Below are 25,065 nucleotides of genomic sequence, written 5' to 3'. Positions count from 1 at the left end.
GCTGGCCAGCCAGCCTAAAGATATTTTATGCTTTTTCAATGTATTTGGAGTGTATTTCTCTGCTATTTCTTTCCTCCCTTGTGCTGCATTTTGGGGGGAAAGGAAAAGGGAAGAGCACTAACTGGGTGCAGAGGAGCCTTATTATCACAACTGTACAGTAAATGGGAGATCCTAGCAGTGTCCCCTTTATGGGGTCCAATATGCAACATACATGATGTTTAAATTAGAAGATAAAGTCTGTATGGTGATACCAGCCACTCTGTTGTGAACCCAGCTAGTGCCTCACATTGGTGATGCTGTTGCAAAACACAGTGGGGTCTGACTCATAGTGTGGCTTCTTTTCTTGTTTGAAGAGTCTTCTCCAAGTGATGAGTCCATCATGTCTCCGCTGAGTGAGGAGTCGCAGGCTGATGCTGAGGATGTCTTTGTGTCTCCAAACAAACCCCGCACTACCGAGGATCTGTTTGCAGTCATTCACAGGTGACCTAACCTTGCGGCAAGGGGAAATGGTAACATGCAGTTCAGTGCAGCCACCCACGAACAATAGCTGCAGGTTGCTTATTCCATGGTTAAGTCTTGTCCTGAGACTACCTTGTTTAGTTTATTGAGCTTTGTTTTCTAAAAGGCAGCTTTTAAAAGATGTTTTGTTGTGGTCTGGTATGCACTCCCTTGCGGCATGTGTAGGATGCTTTACAGATAACATCAGGCTGTTCTCTCTAATAAACATACCTGTCTCCAAAGAGGACTACCCGCAGGGGTTCCTGCCTTCTGCCCACCAGCTCTACTCTGGTGAGCAAGTCATTGTAGTGAGAATGATGAGAAGGCATCTCTTAAATTTTAGAGTATTTTGTATTCAGCTGAAATTTGCAATCACAACTGAAATTACAGATTTCTGATATCGAGTGGGTTTTGCTGAGTATTATTATTATTATTACCTAAGACTCTGTATGCGTTGTCATCTTCATAAAGAGCTGGTTGAGCAGACATTGTTTTGGAAGAGCTAGATGACGTTGAGAGGGACCCCGTGGCTCAGTGCCTCATTCGCTGCACAAGAGCTATCGCGGCTTAAAGTGCCATCAGTCACTGCTAGCCTCCAGTATCTGACAGGGATTATGAGAACTCTAGCTAATATCAAAGCATAGTCAATCTGTAGAACTCCAGGCCAGCATTAAGTGTTATCCTACAAAGTTCATGTATGAAAGAGTGTGCCTTTGCGTTTTTACAGATCAAAAAGGAAAGTTCTTGGGAGAAAGGATTCTGGAGACCTTTCTGTAAGAAACAGATTGAGAGCTTCATCCGGGACTAGCAGCCAGCCCCCCACCAGCAGCACACTGCCCGTCAGCAATGTGCCACCAGCCAGCAGTGTGGGCACTCCCATCAGCAGTCAGAGGTCCCCTGGGCTCATATACAGGAATGCCAAAAAGTCCAACACATCCAATGAGGAGTTTAAACTACTGCTCCTTAAAAAGGGCAGCCGGTCTGATTCTAGCTACAGGATGTCCGCCACAGAAATTCTGAAAAGTCCTATCTTGCCTAAGTCTCCCGGAGAGCTGATGGCAGATGCCCCCCAAAGCTTGGAGGAGTCTCCCCCAGCGCCGAGCCCCGATGCATTGTCCTCGCTCTCCCCCTGTTCCCCCAGGGTCAACGTGGAAGGATTCTCCTCCAAGAGCTTTCCCATGTCGGCGTCTTCGAGAGTGGGGCGCTCCCGGGCGCCGCCGGCAGCCAGCAGCAGCCGGTACAGCGTGCGCTGCAGGCTGTACAACACGCCAATGCAGGCCATCTCCGAAGGAGAGACGGAGAACTCGGACGGCAGCCCCCACGATGATCGGTCTTCTCAGAGCTCAACGTAGGTTGCACGGGCGCTAGGGCCAGGCTGCCGACACCACTTGGGCTCTGTAAGGATGTGAATATAAGAGGCCAATGCTGTAGCAGTCAAAAAAAAAAAAAAAGAAAAAAAAAAAGAAAAAAAAAGAAAAAAATTGCAGGGCAATATCGATGCTTAAATGTGTTTGTGTTTGTAAGCTGGGAAAACAGGACTACAGCTGTAGCTATTTATTATGTTACATTTTCTAAAAGGAGGAGGATAAGCTATGTCTGTTCTGTTTTCTTTTGGCTTCATTTGGTTTATCCCACTCTCATTTCCGTTGTCACTATAGATTTCAAGGCTATACACATTCCATAGAGTTAAAAGTGACGTTGGGTTGTGTTTTTTTTTCTAGAAGCTGCCCATCTAGAAACAAATTCCTCACTGTAGTGCTTCCCTAGGAAGAAAAAAAAAATGCTCTTGAGGATTGGTATTTTTCTACACTAAAACGAGCTGAAACAAAATTTAGAAGAAATTAAAAAAACATATGTAAATACCATATTTTTGATAAAAATTTGTAAATAGGATTATCAAAAAGTGGACGTGGCAAGCAATTTACTGCATAACAACTTTGTTTATAGAAGACAAAAGAAGTCAAATGTAATAACTGTATTCTGTGAATACCATTTTCATATCAAACATAAAAAGTTCACATGGCCACCAATAACCACTGTCAGTGCGACAAGCCTGAAGGATGACATTGAGCAGTGGAAAGGAGGAATTCTCCACCTTAGCTGAGGAAACAGAAAGGCTGACTGTGATGGGATTAAAGTAACCATTTGTCTTTCCAAGGCAGCTCCAAAGAAGCTAACTGAAAAGCACAGCTGGGAGGGTGACCGTGAGGATCGGTGGGGAAGGCAAACATGCTTCTGACAGAGTAAAGTCGTGCCTGATGCAAAGCCCCAAAGGGTCCCATCCCACAGCCTCCCCTGGGCCTTTATTCTTGCAGGGATCACTTCAGAGAGGATAGATATGAGAAGAAATAGTACTTAACTTTCATATTCCTATTAGACTATTGGGATACATAACACGGTCATAACCTGGTAACTATAATCTTTAAACACGATTAGTTTCTGGTTCGTAAAGGAAACAAATAAATTATAAGCATGCAAGAAGCGCTTTCGATTTATCAGTAAATATCTGCAATGAGTTTTCAGTGAAGCTTTCTCTTTGTGCTGATGAGATTCATGCTACCTAAATATTTACAAAAATGACACTGTGAAAACGTAGCTGGGAAATAGGTATGTGTATGCATTATTTATATTCATTGCTGAGCTGGGAAGGGGAAAGCTCTGGTTCATTGTGCCAGCCACGTACAGTTGGGATCTTGTCTGGGTTTACCAGAAACGCAGAACAGGGTGGGGGACTGGGGTGGGGTGGGAAAGGAGACAAATCAAAGCAGCTGCTTTGATACAAATGAAGGCAGGGAAATAAAAGCTGAATTACTTGAAGTTACTTGAATTTTCTCATCTTAAAACTGCAAGAACGTGTACTTTTAAAACTTAACCTGTGAGTCGCTTTATACTTTTAATTTTTAAAAAATTAAAACCAACAGGCCTGATTCTCCTTTGGGCCGCCACGGCTTCCATTGATGTAGCCCCATCCATGCTACTCAGAGAACAAGGCCCTCTTTGTCCGAAGTTGATGCAGTTGGTGTTGATTGCTGTAAGATGTGGTTTGGAATAGAGGAAAGGTTAGTGCAGAGGAAATAGTGCGAGGAGGAATGTGGTGTGCAGTAGGACAGGTTGAGTAGGATGGCAGAAAGAGAGTACTTTGGTACTAAAGGAATCAACTAAAAGCTGGCTTTAAGCATAAGTAAATGATAGGAAGCAGGATGTGTGAAATCGGGTTTTACCTTTTTTTTTTCTTTTTTGCTTTTAATCATGTAGTGCATAAAGCTGAGAGTTTTTAAAAGTGGGCAGAGAATGTCTTAAAGAGGAAGGTTCTACCTAAAACTGTTATGATTTTAAAGAGTCTAAGCAAGTCAGAATAGTTTTAATAAATCCCGAATGTTACTCCCCGTAGGGTCACGTCTGATTTCATCTAGCACTTACCACAAGAAATACATTAATCAGGGTTTCCTACCGTCCTCCCGTGTAGCCTAGTTGTGTTCGGTGTGCAAGGTAGAGTCACTGTGCATGTGGTACGTGCGTTGGGAAGAGGGACGGTCCATCAGCTGAAGGACTGCAAAATCGGGAAGTCTAAATAATCTGAAAGTCTAAAATAGTTTTCACAAAGGTAATGAGAGAAGGGGTTTGGAAACAAAAAGCTAATCACATTAGTAGCTTAGTTAAGAAATTAAGTCTGAACACAAGTGAAGTGAATGAATGAGAATGTTTTAAGAGGAAACGTTTAGCATGTAACAAAATGCTTTCTGGAGAACGTAAGTAAAGGAAGATTAGATATTGGGCAGAAAATTCTTAGTTTGTTATCTTCAGTTATTTTCCTTAAAAATTTTACCAGGAACACTTACATGTTCAATAGTCCTGAGTTAAATAGTCATTCACAACTGTAAAGAGAATACAGCTGAACTGACTTTGATGATATCAGTTTTTATTGGCAATCAGTAATTTCATAAAGACCATAAGTAGATATATATACACTAATTTATTTATTTTTTTACCAGAATGGTGAGGCAATACTTCACGTACAAAACGGCCACAGAACAACCCATTAAAATATAGTCTTACTTCGTTTGTTTAATTTCCTAGTTTATATTTAGCAGATTGAAATCCAAATAAAGAGAGATTTTAAATCCACTGTGAAGAAAAAAGTTCATAACAAACATGGGAGTCAGAGGAAGACGGATGGCGGGGACCCCTGTAGTGTCACAGGTGTGCCATTAAGGCACCAGAGGACAAGCTGTAGAGCGAAGGGAACATCACTCACCTCTTGAGACAGGGTATGGTACATGCATCAGGTAACTGCTGAACCGTCATTGCAACCTACTGTTCCATTGTTTGCACTGATGTTATGGGAATGATTTCTGAAGTTATACAGCTGTGTGTTCTGAAAAATAACATTTTCCTCCATTTCTTTCTTTTTTTTTGCCTTTTTTTTTTTCCTGTTTGTTTTGTTGTGGCAGCATAGAGGATGTGGAATAGTTGTAGCAAATAAAGCATATGTTTGCTTTTGCCAAAGGTCAGTGATTTGAGTGCATTTGCTGCAATGGTGGCAGATAGAGAAATACTGTAGGTTATGACTTAAAGAATTAAAAAAAAAATTAAGAAGGTTACAGTGTAACTATTTTGGTACTAGCACCAGTTCATGCTGGAAGAAAAGACAATGGTTTATGGACTTGCATCCATTTTGTATTTTTGTAATATTTGTAAATACGAACTTTTTAAATTGTTGCAAAGATGGTTTCTTTTGTAAAATGTTTTCAAAGTTTACATTAAATCCAAGCCTTTGTATATTTTAGAGCTGTGCAACACTTTAAGTCTTGTATTTATTTTTAGTAAAAACGGTGACAGTTTCATTGTGAACCCCTCTCAAAAAATGTGTCGGAAAAGTTTGATTACCTAGAAAGTGTGTATAGAAACTGCAAATAAACGTGACTGCAATTAAATCACACCCTCTCTTTACTTTCTTGTAATGAGATGTGAAGTCTAATCTACAGACTACAAGTATGCTATTTCCAAAGGTAAGTCGTGGTGTGTTACATATTGCAAACCATTTGTTTTCTGTTAAACTCAATTTTTTTTATAAACTGAGTAAGGGGAAATCTGTATCCAAACTGTCATTGACCTTAAGTGGAATTTTGCCCACAAGTATAATTTTGCCAGAATATGAAGAAAGCTGAATTTGCCCCGTGTCTTTTACTGGTAAGGAAAAGGTAAGAGAAAGGAAGCTAGGATGAAAAACAGATGAAAGATACTTCATCTTCATCTGGAAAACAAAGCAAACTGCAACTCTTCAGATCCAAGGCACAGAGAATCCAGTGATTGCATCTTATCAGATAAAGCAAGCTATGGGCAAAAGACAGGCCACAAATCATGAAAGCAAACTTAGAATTGCCAATGCTACTTTATTTTAAGGAAAAGTTTGGTTATCAGGAGGTTGATAAGTCAGGACATGGAAGGTAAGTGTTTGAATGATAGCCCCTGCACTTGTCTCTGAAAATTGCATACCTGTAGGAAGAGGGGAGGGGAAGATGTGCATCATGAAAATTTGGTTTCAGCTGTCATTTTGTCAGTAGCTTTGCAGCACTGCATTTTGTATTGTAAAAATATGTATGAAGAAAAAAAGATGGTGAAATGCACAGGGTGTGATCGGCTTTGGGGAACGCTGCTGGGCTATCTGCTGTCATGCCTTGCAAAGATGCAATGATTGCCCTGATGGGTGTGGTCTTCTACTTGGAGTAGTCTCCAAGCGGGAATTGGTTTGCATAACATTTTATATGCAGCATGACAAGAAGTCAATGATTATGTAGAACATTTCCTACTGTATAGGGTGCCTTTCCCAATCCAGTAATACACGTAAGAAAGATCTGCAGGAAAAGCTTAGCCTGTAGAGGCAGGCATAAACTGGTTTTAATTTGCCCACTGTACACCTCTGTATTTTTTCATGGTCAGTGGAAGAAAAGATTAAGCATTAGACTACATAAAATATATGCAGCGCTTTTTTTATATATACAAAGTGATATCAGTGTAACTATTCACAACATATGTGAAGTCAGGGACTTTTGTACATCTTTGTAAAATCCAGGCTTCATCCTGGGCATATGCACAAAGCGTAGGGGCATTCAGGGAGCATTGATATTGAGGGTGGGGGTACCTGAGAAGGTGACAGCACCTCTCCAAACTGGACAACCAAGGAGCAAGAGAAGGAAAGGTGTTTTGGCACCTTTGTTTGGATGCAGGAGCTTGCCAGGCCCTGGGGCAAGCACCTTTCCTGGGAAGAGGGCAGCCCCAAGTTCTGGCTGCAATCCTAGTACTGACTCCTACCCATGCTTCTATGGGCACTTACTTGACAGACTTGGTTTTCCATAAACCTGTTTTTGGTTGCATTGACTATATTTCCCTCTTTTAATTCTCTACTTGGTGACAGAAGCGTGTATTAACTGTTCTAATAGTTTCTTGGGATTAAAGTCAGGCTGACAGGTTTTTAATTATTCATCCCATTCTTATTTTTAACTACTGTCACATTAGCATCCTCCTGAAACTTCTCTAGAGCCCAACATTATTGGTCGTAAGAAACCTTCAATGGGTTCTCCCCATTTCCTGACTGCAAGTTACCCAACTCTGCTGACTGAAGATGTCTGTCTTTAATTACTTTAGTATGAATGGAAAATTCATGAATGCAAATCATATCACCTGCAGTCCCTAAAGAAAAAACTGAGGAAATGTATTTGTAAGGAACCTGTATTCTCCAACATAGGCTCAAGGCCAAGACAACAGATCAGCAGCTAAGTACAGGCTTCGCTTGCACTGCCATTTAAACTTTCACAGAGTTGGAAAATCAGAAAACCACTGAATGTTTACAGAAATTTATCCTATAAGAGATGCTAGCACTCTCAGTAAAGTTTAGTGTTTTCTTAGAAGATAAATTAAAAAGCTGTGCAAAACAGCAGTGGCAGTGACAGCATCGTGGACAAGAGCAGCAGTTTTAATGTACTTTCACTCTAAATAGGTAGCTGTCAATTTTATTATTATTTTTTTAACAGAAGATAATCAAGCTCTGACACAAATACTTCTTACTATTGCCATTTCACAAAAAGGCTGCAAGCCATAAGCTATTCCTGTGAGGAAACAACTGCCCCTACATCTCCCTTTTTAGTTCACTGGCATCTTCAGCTGGGGTGAGAAGAGAGGCAAGGAACGTTCCCTCAGCCCCAAAATAATAATAGTAAAGTCCAAGGAAATGCTATTTCTTGATCACTCACAGGTTAATTCAGAGTGTTCATCCGTATTACAGCAACATTCTCCATACCTAGCCATGAGGTACTAATGAGGCACGAAAATAAGCCTTTTTGCTGATGGCACCTGAACAAATAAGAGAAGCCTTGCCCTCTAATTATGGTTTTGCCATAGTTTTGATTTAACATTAGGTTGCTTTCTTTTTATATCACTGAAAAAACTTGTATCTACATAATAAGCAATGACCCCATGAGTTTCCTGTGGAAATTCACACTGTGGTTTTCACTGAGACTGAGAAAATGAAGTAACGTGACTGAACTTGTGGCTTGGTCAGTCTGTTAAGGGCTCACGCTGAATCTAGGTCAGGTGGCTTAGTTCTACTGCGAGCCTCCAAAACTGAAAAAATAAATCGTAAGATAAAAACATTTTTATGACTAAAGGTCATTCAAAATCTGTAGGAACGTGACATTCCATTCCTAAGCAGTCAAGTTTATATATACATTCAAAAGGCTGGCACAGGACTATTATATTATTACTAGTATTTAGTGTTCATCCTTAATGCTCTCATTTTAAAAAGCAACTCCTTTTGGTATACATTAAAGGTTTGCTCAGCAGCAGACACCCCTTACATAGTTTCTTCATTATGGGTAATGAAAACAAATGGGTTTATGACCATTTAACAATCATAAAGCCTCAAAAATGAATCCTCTAGATTGGTCTTCACACTTTCGCTGTGTTCTTGGGTTTGGTGGATAATTTAAATAAAGAGCTGACCCAAAGTAAAGTGAAAGATTTATAGACTATATCCTCTAAGTACTGATGCCAAACCATATGATCCTAATAATGTGATCCGTTTCTGTGCATTTCATTTTGCCAAGCCAGCTGAACCATCAAACAAGTCCTGATAATGTAAATTTAGGCTGTAATTTCTGTTACTTTTAACTCAATGCACAAAACAAATTTTGGTATTTATGAAGACTGGTATGTAACTGGAGTTAATCCACAACTTCACTTGTCATTTGAAATGTCCAACTCTACAAAATACCAAGTTTCAAACCTGAAATGAAGATATTACAGAAACAGATAAAGTAGGTAAAGTGACATTTTTATTTTATTGGATGGATCCAACAACCATGAGTATGGGGAAAGATGGCCAACAAATTAATTTCAGGAAATTTCCTATGGAAGCTTATCAAAGAAAAAGAAATCACATGTAAAGCAGGGTTTCTCACTCCTTTTGAAAATATGATTCTGCATTCAAATGCATTATTAGCTGGCTCTTTTCCCTATAATAACCTCCTGCCTATCTCCCTTCAGTTTTCTTTTCAAATCCATCCTGCCTTCTAGATGATTAGTAAGCCACTGAAACAGCATCTGTAGACATATAGAGGAATGCCTACCACTTTATATCTTCAAGACAAAACTTTCTAAAACAGCACACTGTAACTCAGAACAGAGTTGGCCTCTACTGTATCAGATCATTCCTTTTAAATTAGCTTCCCTTCCTAAAGACTGTACTCCTCTTAGCACTACTTTAAATATCTTTCTTCCCCTAGATGCTCCAAATACCACTGCCCCACAAGACTATGGAAATACCTGTTTCCTTTCAAACCGAACATATCTTTATCCTTGCCCCGAGTGTTTCCTTTCCACTCTCAGCAGTACCCCCTATTCCTTGTTCTGGTGCTTCACTTCTTAGTCTGTGTCCGAGTACCCCATTCAACTTCTGTGGCCTCCCAGGACCTACCTGTACCCAAATAATTCTTTTCAGGGACTGCTTCCTTACATCCATACAAAACATTGCCCTATCATAAAAAAGTTCCTCTGTTTCTGCAGAAAAAAATAAAGGGAAGATAAAAGCTAATTTTGAATACAGCATTGTTGGCTGGGCTCCCTATTACTCAGGCATTCTCCCATCTTCTCAAGCTTTATGGGAAAGTGAAATTCTTCGTTTTACTCCATGTTATTTCAGGCCACTGCTTTAACTGGAAAGCATCAGAAAATTCTGATGTCTTTTGGTGAAGAAACTTGTGCAAGAAACTAGATGTACTGCACAGATTCAGTTCTAGATGGGGCTTGTGGATGCTGGTCTTCCACCTTGCTATCTATGTCAGAGAGAGAAAAGGCTTTTAAAACTTGCTAAAGATCAGAAAGTGATAAAGGCAGCATTGACTCAGTCTGTCCAGTAGCTGGCCCTGGATCCCAGCCTGCCCAGTTGCTGGCACACAGCAGTCCCTGAGGCCACAGTGACTGCTGGTACAGACCATCGCAGCCTCCCACCATCCCAGACTTCCAGACCTGGCTGGGACTCCCCTGGCAGTCCCCTGGTCCCCAGTAGGCAACATCCCCGCCCCCCCCCCCCCCCCCCCCCCCCCCCCCCAATTGCATCCTCAGAGACACAGAGCTATTCATAGACCCAGTGTTGGCCCCGGCACCCTGATCCCCAAGTAACCACCACCCTTTGGTCTTGCCCTTAGACATGCACACCCCCCCTCACCCCTTGAGACCTGCCAGACCCTATGGTCTCTCTAGCAACTGGCCAGGCCGCCCCTGGTCCCCAGTAGCCAACTGCCCTATGGCCTCACCTTTAGACACACCAATGGCTCCCAAGCCACTTCACCTACTGGCTGGAGAGTCCAGCTTGGCCTTCACTAGTGCTTGCATGCTGACCACAGGCACTTGGGTCCTCCGACACCATGATCTGACCATTGCTGCACTCAGACCGCCATACACACACACATTCACAGAACTCTAATCCCAGAAAAGAGCTAGAAAGTTAATATGACAATACACTTATTCCTCTCCAATTCACCTTAATCCACCCGTTTCTCTGCTTTCAGTTCCTTCCCTTAAACATCTCTAATGTAAATCCTGTGCAGTTCTGAACTGCTCCTCCCCCATAATATGCCCCATACCCCCAGGCGTACGAACAACCTCCCCTCAGTCCAAAAGGTGCTCTAGTGTTGGCTCATTTGATGGGTCTCACACCAGGACAAGAAGCTGGGCATGAGACTGCTGGAACAGCACTGGGAGGGGCCCGGACAGGGTGTTTGCTCCTTTGAGTCCTTAATTTAGGTTCCCTTCAGCCTTTGTGCCACTGCCCTCGTTAAACACGTGGAAATGAGCCTCTGATGGGCTGATTACCTCTGGGGTGGGCCTGGGACTACCTGGGACAAGGTATGAATTTGACTCCCCTTGCCATTGTCTCTCCTTTCTCCTTTGTATGTGTGCAGACTGGCTTTTATCGGGGGAATATTAGGTTTTGCGATAAAAGACACAACCAGATAGGAACCTGTCTCCTTGCACAGCACTTCCCAGACATCTCTTTTACCTCCTGGTAGGGCTCTTGGCTGGACCTGCAAGGATTGCCCTTCTGTTGCCTTGCTTTAGTATCTCCGTGGTGCTGCTGAACAGCACTTTGGTCCTGGCAGGCTGTCATACAGCAATTTGTTGCCCCAGGCCATGAGCAGATCAGGTCCCATCACTATCCTAGATCTTCTTCCAATCCCTCCCCAAACATACTCGCCCCACAGAGGTCCCTGTGCCTCCAGAGGGGAATGTGAGCACACCCAGAGGATATCTGGGCAGGGCAAACTGGCCCTGCTTACCCACCTATCCCCAACCCCAAATTTAAAAAAAAGGGGGTTGGCACACAGAGACAAAGAAGGTAGAGGCAGGGCAAAAAGCACAACATTATTAGTATAGGTAGGTGCATTGGGTCTAGCTGAGCCCTGTAGCAGCCCTCATAGTGCTGTGCTTGCATTGGTAGCTAGGAAGGTGCTGATAACCCACCAGGGGTTTGGCTGCTGCTGGGCGGTGCTTGCACAGCACCAGGGCTGTGTCTCCAACCTTCCCCCCTCACCAGCAGGCTGGGGGTGGGCAAGGGCTTGGAGGGACACAGCTACGGACAGCTGACCCAAAGCGAGCAATGGGATATTCCATACCACACGGTACCCGCTCAGATATAAAAGCTAAGAGAAAGGGGGGGGGTGTGGGGGGGAGGCTTTTGTTATTTACGACATTTGCCTTCTGGAGCAAGCGCTACGCACTAACCTCAAGTGGCTGAACACTGCTTGCTGATGGGAAGTATAACATCTTTTGTTTTCCTTCACTTCCACACATGCAATTTTTCTGTTGCTTCATTAAACTGCCTTTATATTAACCCAAGAAGTTGTTGGGGTTTTCCCCCATCTTATGTTCTCCCCTCCGTACTGCTGAGGAGTGAGAGTCGCTTGGTGGGCACCTGGCATCCAGCCAAGGTCAACCCACCACTAAGTAAGGCTGAAATTTCTATTATTTTGTCCCTCCAGAAGGCCCACAGCATTTATGTATGAACTGGGGCCCTGACGCCTGATTTTGTACAGTTCTGTGAGGACAACCTTCTGCAGCTGTCACCACCCTTCTGTAGCTGCGTTTCTCCCATTTCGAGGGGTTTGCGAAGAGCCAAGGCCAAACCTTGGCTCCCCGCGGTGTGCAAGGTAAGCAGCCATCATTGCACACCAAACCCGGGCCCACGGGTGGCGCGCACGGGAGGCTGCACTCTGCGAACGGCAGAGCCCGGGCCTGAAGGTACCCCCGGCTTTGCCGTCCCAGAGGCTCGGCGGCAGCTGGGCAGCCGTCCCTCCTCCTGGGGACGAAGCCGCCTGCACGAAGCCGAGCTCGCCGCCCTCTGCCAGGCCTCGGCTAGCAGGGAGCGCGGCAGGCACCAAACCGCGGCACCGAGGGCGCGCAGCGACAGCCGAGGCACCGCCTGCGATGCGAGAGCCGGCGCCCGGCACGGCACCCCGGCGGCCGCGGCCGATGCGGCGTCCCGGCGCCTCAGGGAGGGGGCGGCACCGCCTCCGCCCCCCCGGCTCCCGTTCGCCAGGCGCGCCCCGCGCGCAGCCGCACTGCCGCGAAACAGTTTGTTGCTCACGTCGGAGAAGCCGCTTCCGTTTCCAACGCCGCATTCCGGCCACACCTGCCTATGCCGGAGCCCCGGCCCGCTCCGCCGCCCTGCCCGCCCGCGAAGGACCCCGCGCCCTGCCGCCGCAGCCCGCCATGTCCGCCGAGGGTAAGGCTGCCGGCCGCGCCCGCCACGCCGCCCCCCGAGGGAGGGCAGGGACGCGGGGAGCCGCCGGAGCGCGAAGAACGCGCCCCCCCTCGCCCGCAGCAGCCCCAGCGCTCTGCCGAGCCGGCCAGCCCGTGCTCACCGCGCCCGCCGCTATTCGCCGGTTTCGGCGCGGCCGGCCGTCGCCATTGGCTGTCGCTGCTGCCCGTCGCAGCCGCGTCAGTGGCGGAGGGGGCTCGGGGCTGGCAGCGGTAACGATTTCCGCGGGCGGGCAGGGGCGCTGCTCTCCCCACCGGGCGCTCCCGGCGGGGCGTACGTGCTCCGGCGGGCTCCGGGGTTGTCCGCGGCGCTGCCTGGGGACGCGCATTGTCGGGGCGCCCCGGCAGCGTCGCTCCTTGCGCAGCCGAGCCAAGGGCAGGGGCTCGGCCGGGTGGGAGCGGGGCTCTGAGGGAAGTGGCTGCTCGGAGCTGGTAACGCGGCCTTGCCACGGCTCGGTTTCCTCACGGCGCAGGGCCAGAGGGTGGCAGCGGCAGCTGCGCTGCGTGCGGTGGGGGAAAGCTTTCGCTTTCCTTAGTTTTCAAAGGGTGAGTGAGCGTAGCGGGGGATGTTGGGGAGACTTTGCTGTGGAACGGCGGCCTCGCTCCCTGCAGGTCCTCGGGTGCTGCTGTTACTCAGATGCAGAACCTGGGTACGGGCAGAGCTGAGTAATGCGCCTGCAGTGCCGTGCCTGACCCAGCGACCTTTCCGTTCGAAGGCAATGCATAGTGCAGCTTCTGTGCCTTAGAGGTATATGAGCTTCATTTACTTACGATCGAAACAGTCACTCCTGTCAGTTACCTGTTTCACCTTGGCCTTCAAAGGGGTAGGTATTGTTTATACAGTCTCACATCTGTTTAAGCTCATTGAGCTTGTCATTGCTGTCACAGACCTCTACCCGCTCCAGAGGTTCCAGTTGTCTCTTGCTCAGATGCCTGATTTCCTTGTGTGACTTCATGGTTCAAGGAGCTTTTCTGGCTAAAAGTACTTTCGGTTTTGGTGTGGTTAGGTTTCAGCCAGTTTACTGTGCAGTTATACAAGTGTCAGCACGAAGTAAAGGGGTAGGATTGAGATGTAGGAGGGTGGGAGCATAACAATCCTAATATACTCCTGATTAAGAAAATGTACAGGGTAGCGTGTTGGGTGTCTGTTCCTTCTCCTTTGCCCTCAATTTTTTGGTCTCCTGGTTGTCTTTGTCTATAACTCAGGAATTTTACAAACACTAAGACTGTTCTGAATTCCTTGGCGATAGAAGAGATGTGCCATTAATGATATTCCTCAGTCAAAAGGTGTAATATGAGCTTAAATCTTATTAAACATAAGGGGCCTCTTTGTGAGACTTGTTTTACCTTGAATTCTGATGTTATTAGCGTCCCAGTAATCCAAATATGAGAGCTAAAGCCACAGGAAATCTGGTGGCTTTATTCTTGTTCTTATTCTGCTTCTCACCATAGTAATTGGTTTCCATTTGCTCAATATATGATCCCATTGTCTTAATCTGTTGCAAATTTAAGTCATGCAGATTCTGACTACAGTCTTCTCAATTAGCTATTGTTTCAGTGTTCAGAGACTGTTGGCAAGCATTTTATCTCTGGTAGAGTGTTCTGGTATCTCTATGTGACAACCTGTCTGGATTAAGGACAAAATTATCAGAAGTATGCTAAATTCAAAGATGCAACTTTTGGTGGATGGTGCCCGTTTTTTCTGAGTGCAGTATTTAAGCATCTTTATAAAATCTACTTCATCTTACACATAGCTTCTATGGCTGTCTGTTGCACATGGGAGTATTGAGATCATATTTGCAGAAATACATAGTGTGTCTAACTGGACTCCTAAAAAATGAAGAACAAACTTTTCACAGAAATCCAGTGTTTAGTGATTTTGCTAGCAGACCCCAGGAATTCTGTAGTAGAGTTTGGGATAGGATTTGTGCTACTTGGTGCTTTCAGTGCTCTCATCTGCCTGCCTTTACCATCCCAAACCTCATGGCTACCTACATTTGTTTCCACAGTAAGCGAGAGCACCAGGTAGTGTCTGATTCTGTGCAAGTCAGTATTCTGTACATGTGGTGTATTCAATTAGCAACCTACTTGGGGAAAGAAAAATAATGTCAGCTTGTCTTCAGACTTTAACTGATGTATCAGATCTGATTTTATTCCTGTGCTCATAGCTTTCATTATCATAGTATGCAGAAATGTGCTTAAAACTGTTATGACTGCAGTGAGACTGAGTTAATAGGCAAATGATTACTTGAAGCAAGAGTCGAATGATACCACTTCTGAAAGGCTGGTGTCTCTGTGCTCTCTCTTGTGTTAGTTCCTTCTTGTGTGTGTGTTAGCATAAGTGTCAAGCCATAAATAGAGCAGGATCTAGTTGTGGTCCGAGTTAATGCTAGCTAGCTCTCCTTTTGTGACTTTGTTTAAACCCAGGTCTTACCTTAGAAGATACATTTTCCATTATGTATCTTTTATTTTGTTTGGGTGGGTTTGCTTTGCTTGATTTGCCTTGGTTGGTTGTTACAGAAGTTTTTTGGCTTTTATGTTTGTCTTTTTAACTCTGGCTTCGAAAGAGTTTGTTTGGTTTGGTTTTTTTTTTTTTTGTGGGTTGTTTTTTTTTTGCTTGCTTGGTTTTAGTATTTCTTGATGTTTAGTATCAACATCTTACCATCTTCAAATTATTTTGGTGGTCTTTTCATGTGTGTTGTCCCTTGTCTTCCCCCTGCTGTGGTTTTACTTTTCTGCTTAAAAAGCTGTAACAATACAGTAATGTAGCTTCTGATGCGGGGTTAGACATGCAGTTGGACGTTTTAGCATGTAAATCGTTGTGAAAGCTGGGCTTAGTAAGTGCCTTTTAAGTTTCTACAAATACCTGCCTACCTGGTGATTTTGAGCAGAAGCAAAGAAGAGCTCCTGGTGAAAGAATTCTAAACAGAGAACATAAACAGCTTTTCAGTTAAAAAGAGCGCCTCCAATCCTGGCTTTCTAATTTGGCCATTTCATATTACTGCTCTGTCTACAACCGTATTTCTGTACAATGCATTTTTTCTGTGAACCTCTACTTTAAATTAGAGCATATCCTCCTGCCTTACTGAAAATAATTCATAGTCTATACTGAATAACCCAGAGCATGCATTGAGTCTGAGAAGGAAATTAATTTGGTAATGTTTTCTAATTTAGATTATTGTCAGGTGAGCGTGCCATCCTGAGAGGGAATAATTCCCTTTCCGTGTATGAGAGCAGCCATGTTCAGTAATGGGTGATGGAAGTTAAAAGCCCTGGGGGTGAGGAGGATCCTGGGCACCTTCTCAGGTTAAAAGTTTTTAGGGACTAGTGCTTGTTGTTGCATTGCCTCTACATCACTGTAGAAGTGTGTTTAATTAGATGTTTTTTGGAAGTGAGGTGTTTTCCCTTTGTGTATTTGCCTGTTAGTTTATGTGTATCCTCCCTCCACTTGTGAGCTGCTTTAGCTACAGACTTTGGAAACACTTTCTGCCCAGAGTCCACTGCACTGAAACTCACATTTTGGAACTTACTTAAGGGAGGGTGGTAGAGGTTATGAGAGACTGAGCTTTGCTTTCAGTATCGACTAGCCATAGAAACTTTCCTGATCTCTGATCAGACTGGCCTTCCCCTAATCCAGATGGAGCTGGTTTGTCTTTGCTACGTTGCTGGTTCCACATAATTTCCCCCCTTCTATACACCTCTTTTTCTATCTGCTGTAGATTTGAGTGACATATTTGCTGGTCGGGTAGGCTTGATTTGCCAGCCTTATTTCCCGTAGGCCAAAGTGAGGCATGAGATTTGTGGCAAAGACTATGGATCTACAGGTGAATTCTGTGCATTGTAGGGTTGTGCAGGTAATGTACAACTTCCTCTAGTTAGGGATAGAAAGGTGATTGCAGGGCAGCGGAGGCCCACCTGTAAGTAGGGCATTTGTCACTGCCATGCAGTAGCCTGGCATACTGTTTGGGGAAATTGGCAGAGTGGATTCTCCTCCCACCTGCTTTGTTGCAGATGCACTTTTCCTGACTCAGTTAACTCTCTCCCAAAGTAGGTAGAATAATGAATAATTGTCAAAAAAAAAAAAAAGAAAGGTGCCTGTGAGGCAGTTAAATAATTCAACACATGCAAATAACTCATTAGCCTGCAGTGAACTTGTTAGCGAACATCACTGATGTGTTTTGATAAAAGTTGTGCCTGAATTAAGTTCATGAGTAGTCCTGTTGTTCATTTCTCTACAGCTAATTAAAACTGGCCAAGAACTGTTCTCTGACTTCTACCATAAGCAGCTAATCCCAGTTTGTGTCCACTAAGGTAAACTTTTTGCAGGGCAACTATGCCCCAGCTAGCTTCTTGGCTTCGTTTACTGCTATAAACATAGCTGTTAACTGCGTGGCAATTGATGAGTGTTTCTGAACAGACCCTCAGTTTTGTGAAGTCTTTCCTAATCTGCTGACAGCCAAATCCAGACTCTGCTGTATTGTTTCTTCTGAATTAGGTGGAAGTACTGACCAGAGGGAGAACTTTATAACCTATTGAATTCAGCTTCTTTCTCACCTTTTGGTCCCTTGAGAAATCTGAACAGAGGCAAGAGAGCAGGATTTGGAGTGAATTGTTTGCGTAAGTGTGAAGAACCAGACCACTATAACGTTTGTACAGCCCTGATTCATTCCCAAAGCTCAGTCCATCCTGTGCACTGAACAGGGTAGAGATCCTGTGGAAAATACGGCATGTGTTCATATAGTTAGTGTGTTATTATACATGTGTGCTGGCTGAATTTAAATTTTATTTCCTAACTTAGTGCTTAATGGTATGGTTCCTTCCATTAATTTGTTTCATCAATAATGAATTCTGCTCCCCTCCCCCAACATCAGATCTAGCAATAATAGCTATAATACTGTTATTCTGAAACCAGGACACTTGATGCAGTATGTTTAATTGGAAAAAAAATTATACTTGAGATTTGCCATTGAGTGTTTCTGTACAGTATCTTGTTGGGAGCCAAGGTTCGGTTTGATCTGAATACCAAATACGTATTCAGGATTTGTAGACTGATTTGTTTCAGGTGTATTAAGCATTTTCTATTTAAATTTCAAAATAAATTTAATATGTCTTGTCATATGCTTGAATATAAATAATGGAGTTCTCAGAAGTCCTTGTTATTGGCTTATAACTGTTCCTGTTGAAGCTGGACACTGTAGGAAGAGCTGGGTACCAAATAGTTCCAGGAGTCTTGCCAACTAAGCAATAGAAAGCTGGTTCCCTTCTTAGTGCATGTTAAAACCTCAATGCCTGTGTTTAAAAGTGACTTTGCATTTAGATGCTAAAATGCAACTGGTTTTAAATTAGCCTGTGGTACCATTCAGGTAATGCTAAATGTGATACAGGCAATACAGTTGTCATCTGATACGCACCTGTTTCTCTTTCTGTGTATGCTTATAGACTATGTATCTGTGAACGCCGAGGCTGATGTTGAAGCAGTGATGATTGAGCATGGAGAAGATGGACTGTCCACACAAAGCTGTGTGTCCATGGAACAAAACTCTGAAGTAAATGGTGTTGTCAACCATGTGACTGAACTTGCCCATGGTAATTAATGTTCATTTTTATTGTGATCTAATAGTTAATGGGTAGTTTTAGTGCTCTATGTTCAGTGCTGCTGTCTTGAATGCTTTGTGTATTACCAATATCTTTAACATTGCATTGTAAAAGAGGGACCTTTTTAGTTATTACTTTAGAGGTCTCTATTAATAGTGACCCTCCTGAAATATTATGATTTAGAAGACAGTTTACTTACAAAGTAAGTATACCTAGGAATGAGTTTGCAAGCAATTTGGAAAACAAATTCCATGGAAGAACCTAACACAAAAGATGAGTTTTTTGGATAAACTGTCCAGTGTTATTTATTGAAGCACTGGGGATGCTGATGTGCAGTGATAGTAAGATAGATGGTTGTTTAGGTGATAAATTATTAGCTGTAAGTAGCCATTGGTGATTGTCTTTAATTCATTGTGTTTATTGTAGCGTGCGCCATGGAAGTCTCTCAGGAATCTTACTCGATTCTTTATTGGCTCAAACAAAAATTAATCCTAGCTCTTACGAGCATTTACTAAGTCCAGTAGCAGTATTACCAAGTTAGCAAGGAAATTAACTGTAACTAAGTGATGGTGCTTACTGGTTTGGTTTGGTTTTTTTATTTGGCCAGTTGACTTTATAGAGAATGTCATCAGTATTTCTCTTGAGCAGAGTCAAGATACATCTCTGTTTCCTAGTGTTGTTAGGTGCTTCTGAGAACCATGAATCTTTTTTGTCTTCTATTTGACAGTAGAGTATAGTGTAATTTTTCGTTCATTTAAATCTAAAAACATATTTCAGGGAGGAAGACAGTTTACTTTGGGGATTGTCTCTGTTTGTTTTTTTTAAAAAAAAAAAAAAATCCTGCCCAAGAAACTGTCATAGCTGCTGACCTTGGTTGCAGGACATGAGTAATTATTTCATTGTCAACAAAGGGATCATGATGAGTGAGTATGATTGTGTTTTAAAAGGTAAAATACAATTTTGTCATCTTGGGACTTATATATTCTGTTGTTGTACATTGTTAGAATTAGCTATTGTCTTGTTAAAATTGAGTATAGTGAGATGTATGACCAAAACATGGTGTAAGTTTATCATGAATATAACTGTTGAGCTTAATTCTTTGAAGGGAAATTCTGTTTTTATTCAATCACCATCTTAGGCTAGTATCTGGTAGAGCAGTGCCTTTTCTTCACATCTTGTTCTGTCTGTCCAAACTAGTTTCTTCTGCTGTTGTCTCCTATCTTCTTGCCTACAGATATGTAGCTGGTGGAGCAAGCTCAACATCACTAACATACAGATCTAGGTCTTTTTCTCCCATCTGCTACAGAACACTTCTGTTATGTTTTTACTTAACCATTTATGCCCACAAACTCAATATCACTTTTACAGGCACTTTTTCTTAGGTCATTGTATTTGTGTCTAAATCTAAATTTGGGAAGCTAATCAGAAAGACAGTTAGTTTAACGTAAGCGTAAGATGTTTAAAAAGTAATTAACCCAGGGACCTAATGTTTCTCCAGGTGAAGTGACATTCTGGTTTGGCTGCAGAAAGTGTCTGAAGTTTGTGGGACTACATGTACTAGTGCATTAATCCCACTGCCCTGCACCCCTTCTGTTTTAAACATGTCCTCTTGCCTGTGTTGGTGTTGGTCCCACGGAATGCTGAGTCTCCCAGGCTCTCGGTTCTGGGGGTGCTTAGTGCTAGGAGACGTGGTGGGGACAGAGGGATGAGGTGGTCTGGTAAAGGAAGCAAACTGGAGCTGGGTGGGACAGTAGGTAGTTTTTAATCTTCACCTAAGAGAACAAATATTAAGTAATTGCATATGTATTTTTATTACCCAGTTATTGATTGTGATTTCAAAATTACGTTAAGTAGGCTAATCTAAATCTACCACAGATCTTGGCTAGGTAGTATCTGTCAGCTCTGCTACAACATTTGTCTGGGCTCTTACACAAAGAAAAACATTTTCTAGCTTATGGTACTGAATATATTACTGCTTTTCTGCCCTGCCCCTGGCCCTTCCTTTTTTAGTGAATAAAAGGAAAGTGGTTGTCTTTGCTTTTCAGTATTTCTCTTAACTTGGCCTTGACCCATTGTATTTTCCCCTTCTTTTACTTCTGAGCTGTTAGTTCTACTTTCCAGGTGGGCCATGAGATGAGTTCCACAGTTCTGCTTAAAAAGTAGTAAGAAGTACCCTTGCCACTTCTCTCATGCATCCCTTTTTACTTGGGTGGAATTTACTTGTAGGCATCATCCCAAATCTGGGTTCTTCACCTGGTGTGCAAGAGCCACTCCACACACTGCCTCGAGATACTGGTTTATTGCATGTCTGTGCAAAGATGGGTGCTAAGTGGTCATCTGCAAAGCTAGCACACCTACTAACACACAGCAGAGCTTACTATACACTTGGAACAATTGCTTACGATTACGTTTAGTCACACTTAATTCTCGTTGGTGTTTACAAGTCTCTCCATTTAAAGGTACATTGTTGGGATTTTTTTACCTTGCAAGATCTGTGGGGAGGGGGCTTTGTTAGTAGGAGGTTTTCTTTGCTCCAGGGTGGATCTTTAAGTATGCTAATTACATAGTTCACACATAGTTCCAGTAATTTGCTGTTGAGTCTTATTAACCATTTGGTTTCCCTTGAGTTTATCTTGTTGTGCCCCAGCTTGACATACCTCTGGTCTGTGTTGCTTCTCCTAAGGCCACGTTTTAACTGTTTGTACGGATTTAACTAACTTCCTCTGTTTTTCAAATTCTTTCTTGTTTTTTCACTATAGATATTTACTCCTTTTGTTTTCCCCTCTCTTTTTTTAAAAAAGTAAATAATTCTTATATGTATCCACAAAACTTCCCCATCGTACCTTTTCAGCTTGGCCCAAGCTCCTTCACGGTAGATAGTACAGTGGAGACTTGGTGTTGCCTTTGTAAGCCAGCTAAGTTTTTCTCTGTATTTCTTGGAAACCTTCCAACGTCCTGTTTATCTTCTTAAGCTTTATTTGTCTTTTAACTTCTTCTCTTATTCAAAAATGTAGGTCTGGCAATTGCATGGGCTTCAAAAGGATTAGGACAGAGCAGTGAGGACCTGTGGTTTTTAACTGTGTGCCAGGCCCACACGTGAAGAGGTGGAGGCGTTTTGTGTACCACTTGTATATAGTTCGTGTTTGGTAGTCCCTGACCTACACTGGCTCAGCAGAGGAGATACCTGGAGCAGATATTTTATGTTGCACAGTGCTCCAGTGGCAAAACTGGAGGGGACCCCCTCGGTGTAGGGAAAGGACAGCTGAGGACTAAACAAATGGGAACTGTTTTACATTGTCGGTGTATTGCCTGAATTTCGGTTAAGTGGTTTTGTTGGGCTTTTGAATTCTGTGACTTTGTACAATTGGACATGGAAATGAGAGCAGAGAATCAACAGTGAAAAGCAAGGCAAATGACCATAAAGGCTGGAGAGAGTTTGGAAGGAAGAATATTAAATTAAATATAATTTCAGACGTGACTAGTTTGGATTAAGCGTCTAATAATAAGCTAATAAACAAATCGCAAATAACCAAGCAGTTTGAAAGTAAAAGTGTGACTTTATATGGTTTTTGAAGTGAAATATTTAATGCAATGGGAAACCTGCTGGTGCTTTCCTTTCTGTCCACTTTTCCAGGAAGTGAAAGCTTATCAGTGCTAGCTGGAAGAGTAGCATCACAAATGAGCCATTCTACAAGTATGCACACAGGAAATACTCACAGCCCTGAAGAAATGGATGTTGTTTTTTCGCATAATAAAAGAAAACGACTTGCCCCTGCTGAAGTGGGACAGAATGTGGTATGTTTTGTCAAATGGTAGCCCTTTGTTTTGAGGCCAGTTTCAATGTTACCGGGGATGTCCTTTTTCCTTCACTTCTGTATGCTCATTTGATGATAATCCCGGTGAAGAAGTGTGAGTAGGGTATCCATGTAGTGCATGGAAGCCTCTAGCATGTGTAAAACCTCATTGTGCTGGATACTGTACGTGTGTATAACAACAACTGCTTTATAGCAGAGAGAGCAACTTACACAAATTTCCCATGTATAGGTGCTCTTACTTTTTCAGTTGCGGTTTAACTCGGGCTAGTAACGAAGCCCCACACAGCTGCTCACTTACTCTCTGTGGTGGGATGGGGAAGAGAATTGGAGGGATAAAAGTGAGATCGTGGGTTGAGATAAGGACAGTTTAACAGGTAAAGCAAAACCTGTGCATGCAAGCAAAAGGAGAACAAAGGATTCATTCACTGCTTCCCATGGGCAGGCAGTTACTCAGCCATCTCCAGGAAAGCCGGGCTCCATCACATGTAACCCTTACTTGGGAAGACAAATGCCATCGTTCCGAATGTTTCCCCCTCCTTCCCCCAGCTTTATATACTGAGCATGACGTTCTGTGGTATGGAATATCCCTCTGGCTAGTTCAGGTCAGCTGTCCCAGCTGTGTCCCCTCCCAGTTTCTTGTGCCCCTCCAGTCTTCTCCCTGGCAGGGCCTGAGAAACTGGCTTATGTAACTTGACTTGGTATAAACATTACTTAGCAACAACTAAATAACATCAGTATTTTATCAACATTATTCTCACACCAAATCCAAAACACAGCAGTGCACCAGCTACTGAGAAGAAAATTAACTCTATCTCAGCCAAAACCAGGACATCAGTAAAAATCTCTGTGCAATTTAGGATAATAAGACTTAATCCTTGAATAAGGATTTGCCTCCACAAACACTTGTATCCATAGACTACACATTTTAACTTGAGGCAGCCTGAAACACAGTTCATGTCACTGTATTTAATTCTGAAATTCCAACAGTCGGGATGTCTTTAATGCTATAAAAGCAGTTCCACTCTGTTTAATTCTGCCTGTTGTAACAAAACAAAACACCACAAAACAAACAGTCCCACACCCCAAACCTTCCTTTTTCAAAATTAGACCTAATTAAATGTGACTTAATGTAAAGAAACACACAAACAACAACCAAAAAACCCTCAAAAACCGACAATGCCTAACCCCCCCCAAAAAACCACCAAACACCACCCCCCCCGTAAACAGCAGCAGACTCGCGTAATCTGTGATGTGTGGTGGACAGGAACTGTGCCAATCCAGTAAAAGGAAAATGCCAGAATTGTCCAGGTGGTGGCACTGTTGATTCCTGTCTAAAAGCAGTTTTCAAGCTGTAAGGAAATTACGTCTTTCGGACGTTTTTACAGATTCTGCGTACAGTTATACCCATTGAAGTAAATACACTTTTTTTTCCTAAATTAATTTATTTAAATTAGTTAAAAATCTACACGGAGTCTCGTAATTACATAACCTTGGCTATCTAGTACATTTATAGTTTGATGAGAAAGTTCTGGAACAACCAAATAAAAATGCATATTATTATATAAATTTGCAAGAGGTTTATGTTAAACCAGAATAAGGTTCTCTTAATAACAAAAGCAAGGTGAGTATTTATGTGCCCATGATTAGGTCATATGAATGAGATGACTATGTTACGTCTCAATTTCTTGGGCCCTTTTCTAACCAGGGGAGGGAATACAACTACAAGTGAAAGTGCCCAGGTTGGATTCCTAGCAGGTTCTCCCTGTAGTTTATATTTTTAATTCTTTCATTATTCAAAATATTAAAAGTTCTTTATGTTATCTTCCAGATGAGAACCGGAGAAGGAGAATATGAAGACAGTGTCATTTATGAGTATGAACCGGACTATGAATGTGTAAGTTAATTTTCTTTTGTTTCACTGACTTTGAAAAACTGCTTTTGGGGTGCATGTTTTGGGGCAGACTTAAATGACCCATGAGGTTTGAAGTTGGGATTTATTGGTTTAATGTGGTATCCTAAGATTGTTTATATATTATTAGCTTACACTCTTTTTTTTTTATTATTATTATTATTTTAATGTAAAAGGGGAGTATTTTATCTGAAGCTTCCTATGCTGGAGATCAGCAGAAGACTCTTACGGAGGTCCTCAGTTATTGCCAGGTATTTTTTTTTTTTCTTTATCTCTGAAATGGTATTTTAAAAATTTCAGTTAAATTTCAGGAAGATTTGCATTCTATATTTGATGACCTATGATTTAATCCGTTCCAGTTCTATTTGTTAGTTGCCCACTTCAATATTTTTAATGAAAAAATAATATTCTACTTAATATTTTCATGCTGTATGTGGCAAGAATACTTCTCAAATATTAAGCTTTAATACAAAATGTGAAGTCTAGTGATTTTTTGGGAGGGGCTTCACAGCAATGGGAAGAATCTGACTGTCATACGCACCCAGCTTTTGAGAGTACATGAGCCTTGCAAAAGTGTGCCAACGTCCTGGTAGTTGTTTTGGCAAGTTCTTTCCTTTTGAGTTCTGAAGAAGTAGCTGGCAAGATTGAAAACAACTGCACTGAAAATTAAAAGCATCCTGTATTTATTCAGGTAAGTGCATATGTGACTCTGGAGTCACAGTACTCTATAGAATGAAAGACATTCAGGCCATGCTTTAGGGAGGATAATTTGTGAGTAGCTTGTACCCAGGTATTAATGTCTTGTAAGTCTCCTTAAGCATATATTCAGCAATGCTGTGGAAGAAAATTGGCTAAGATTGTGTGACTAACATTCTTGCCGCTAGTCTGGGAATGTGTGCTGTAGCAAGTAGCACTAGTAGGAAGCTATAGCCTCTT

The 25,065-nt window shown here is 42.7% G+C and overlaps 2 protein-coding genes across 9 annotated transcripts in view; both read left to right on the top strand.

The window, feature by feature from the left end:
- The window catches only part of NHS (NHS actin remodeling regulator), a 261,387-nt gene extending 255,955 nt beyond the window's left edge, over positions 1-5,432 (top strand). For all 4 annotated transcript variants that reach the window (XM_040582657.1, XM_040582655.1, XM_040582656.1 and 1 more), the window contains 2 exons: positions 354-480; positions 1,226-5,432. In XM_040582657.1, coding sequence (XP_040438591.1) covers positions 354-480; positions 1,226-1,850 — 752 coding nt within the window. In that variant the 3' untranslated portion in view covers positions 1,851-5,432. The remainder of the gene's footprint in view (positions 1-353; positions 481-1,225) is intronic.
- A 6,954-nt stretch (positions 5,433-12,386) lies between these two features.
- The window catches only part of BEND2 (BEN domain containing 2), a 33,706-nt gene continuing 21,027 nt past the window's right edge, over positions 12,387-25,065 (top strand). Inside the window, exons 1-5 of one of the 5 annotated variants that reach the window (XM_040582650.1) lie at positions 12,387-12,775; positions 18,250-18,396; positions 22,040-22,200; positions 24,049-24,114; positions 24,306-24,380. In XM_040582650.1, coding sequence (XP_040438584.1) covers positions 12,478-12,775; positions 18,250-18,396; positions 22,040-22,200; positions 24,049-24,114; positions 24,306-24,380 — 747 coding nt within the window. In that variant the 5' untranslated portion in view covers positions 12,387-12,477. The other 4 variants (XM_040582649.1, XM_040582653.1, XM_040582651.1 and 1 more) reach the window with 4 other exon arrangements.

The sequence above is a fragment of the Falco naumanni genome, chromosome 2, assembly GCF_017639655.2.
Source record: "Falco naumanni isolate bFalNau1 chromosome 2, bFalNau1.pat, whole genome shotgun sequence".
In the NCBI taxonomy this organism is placed as follows: Eukaryota; Metazoa; Chordata; class Aves; order Falconiformes; family Falconidae; genus Falco; species Falco naumanni.
The sequence above is the reverse complement of the archived record's forward strand: the minus strand, read 5'-3'. Positions and strand labels throughout refer to the sequence as shown.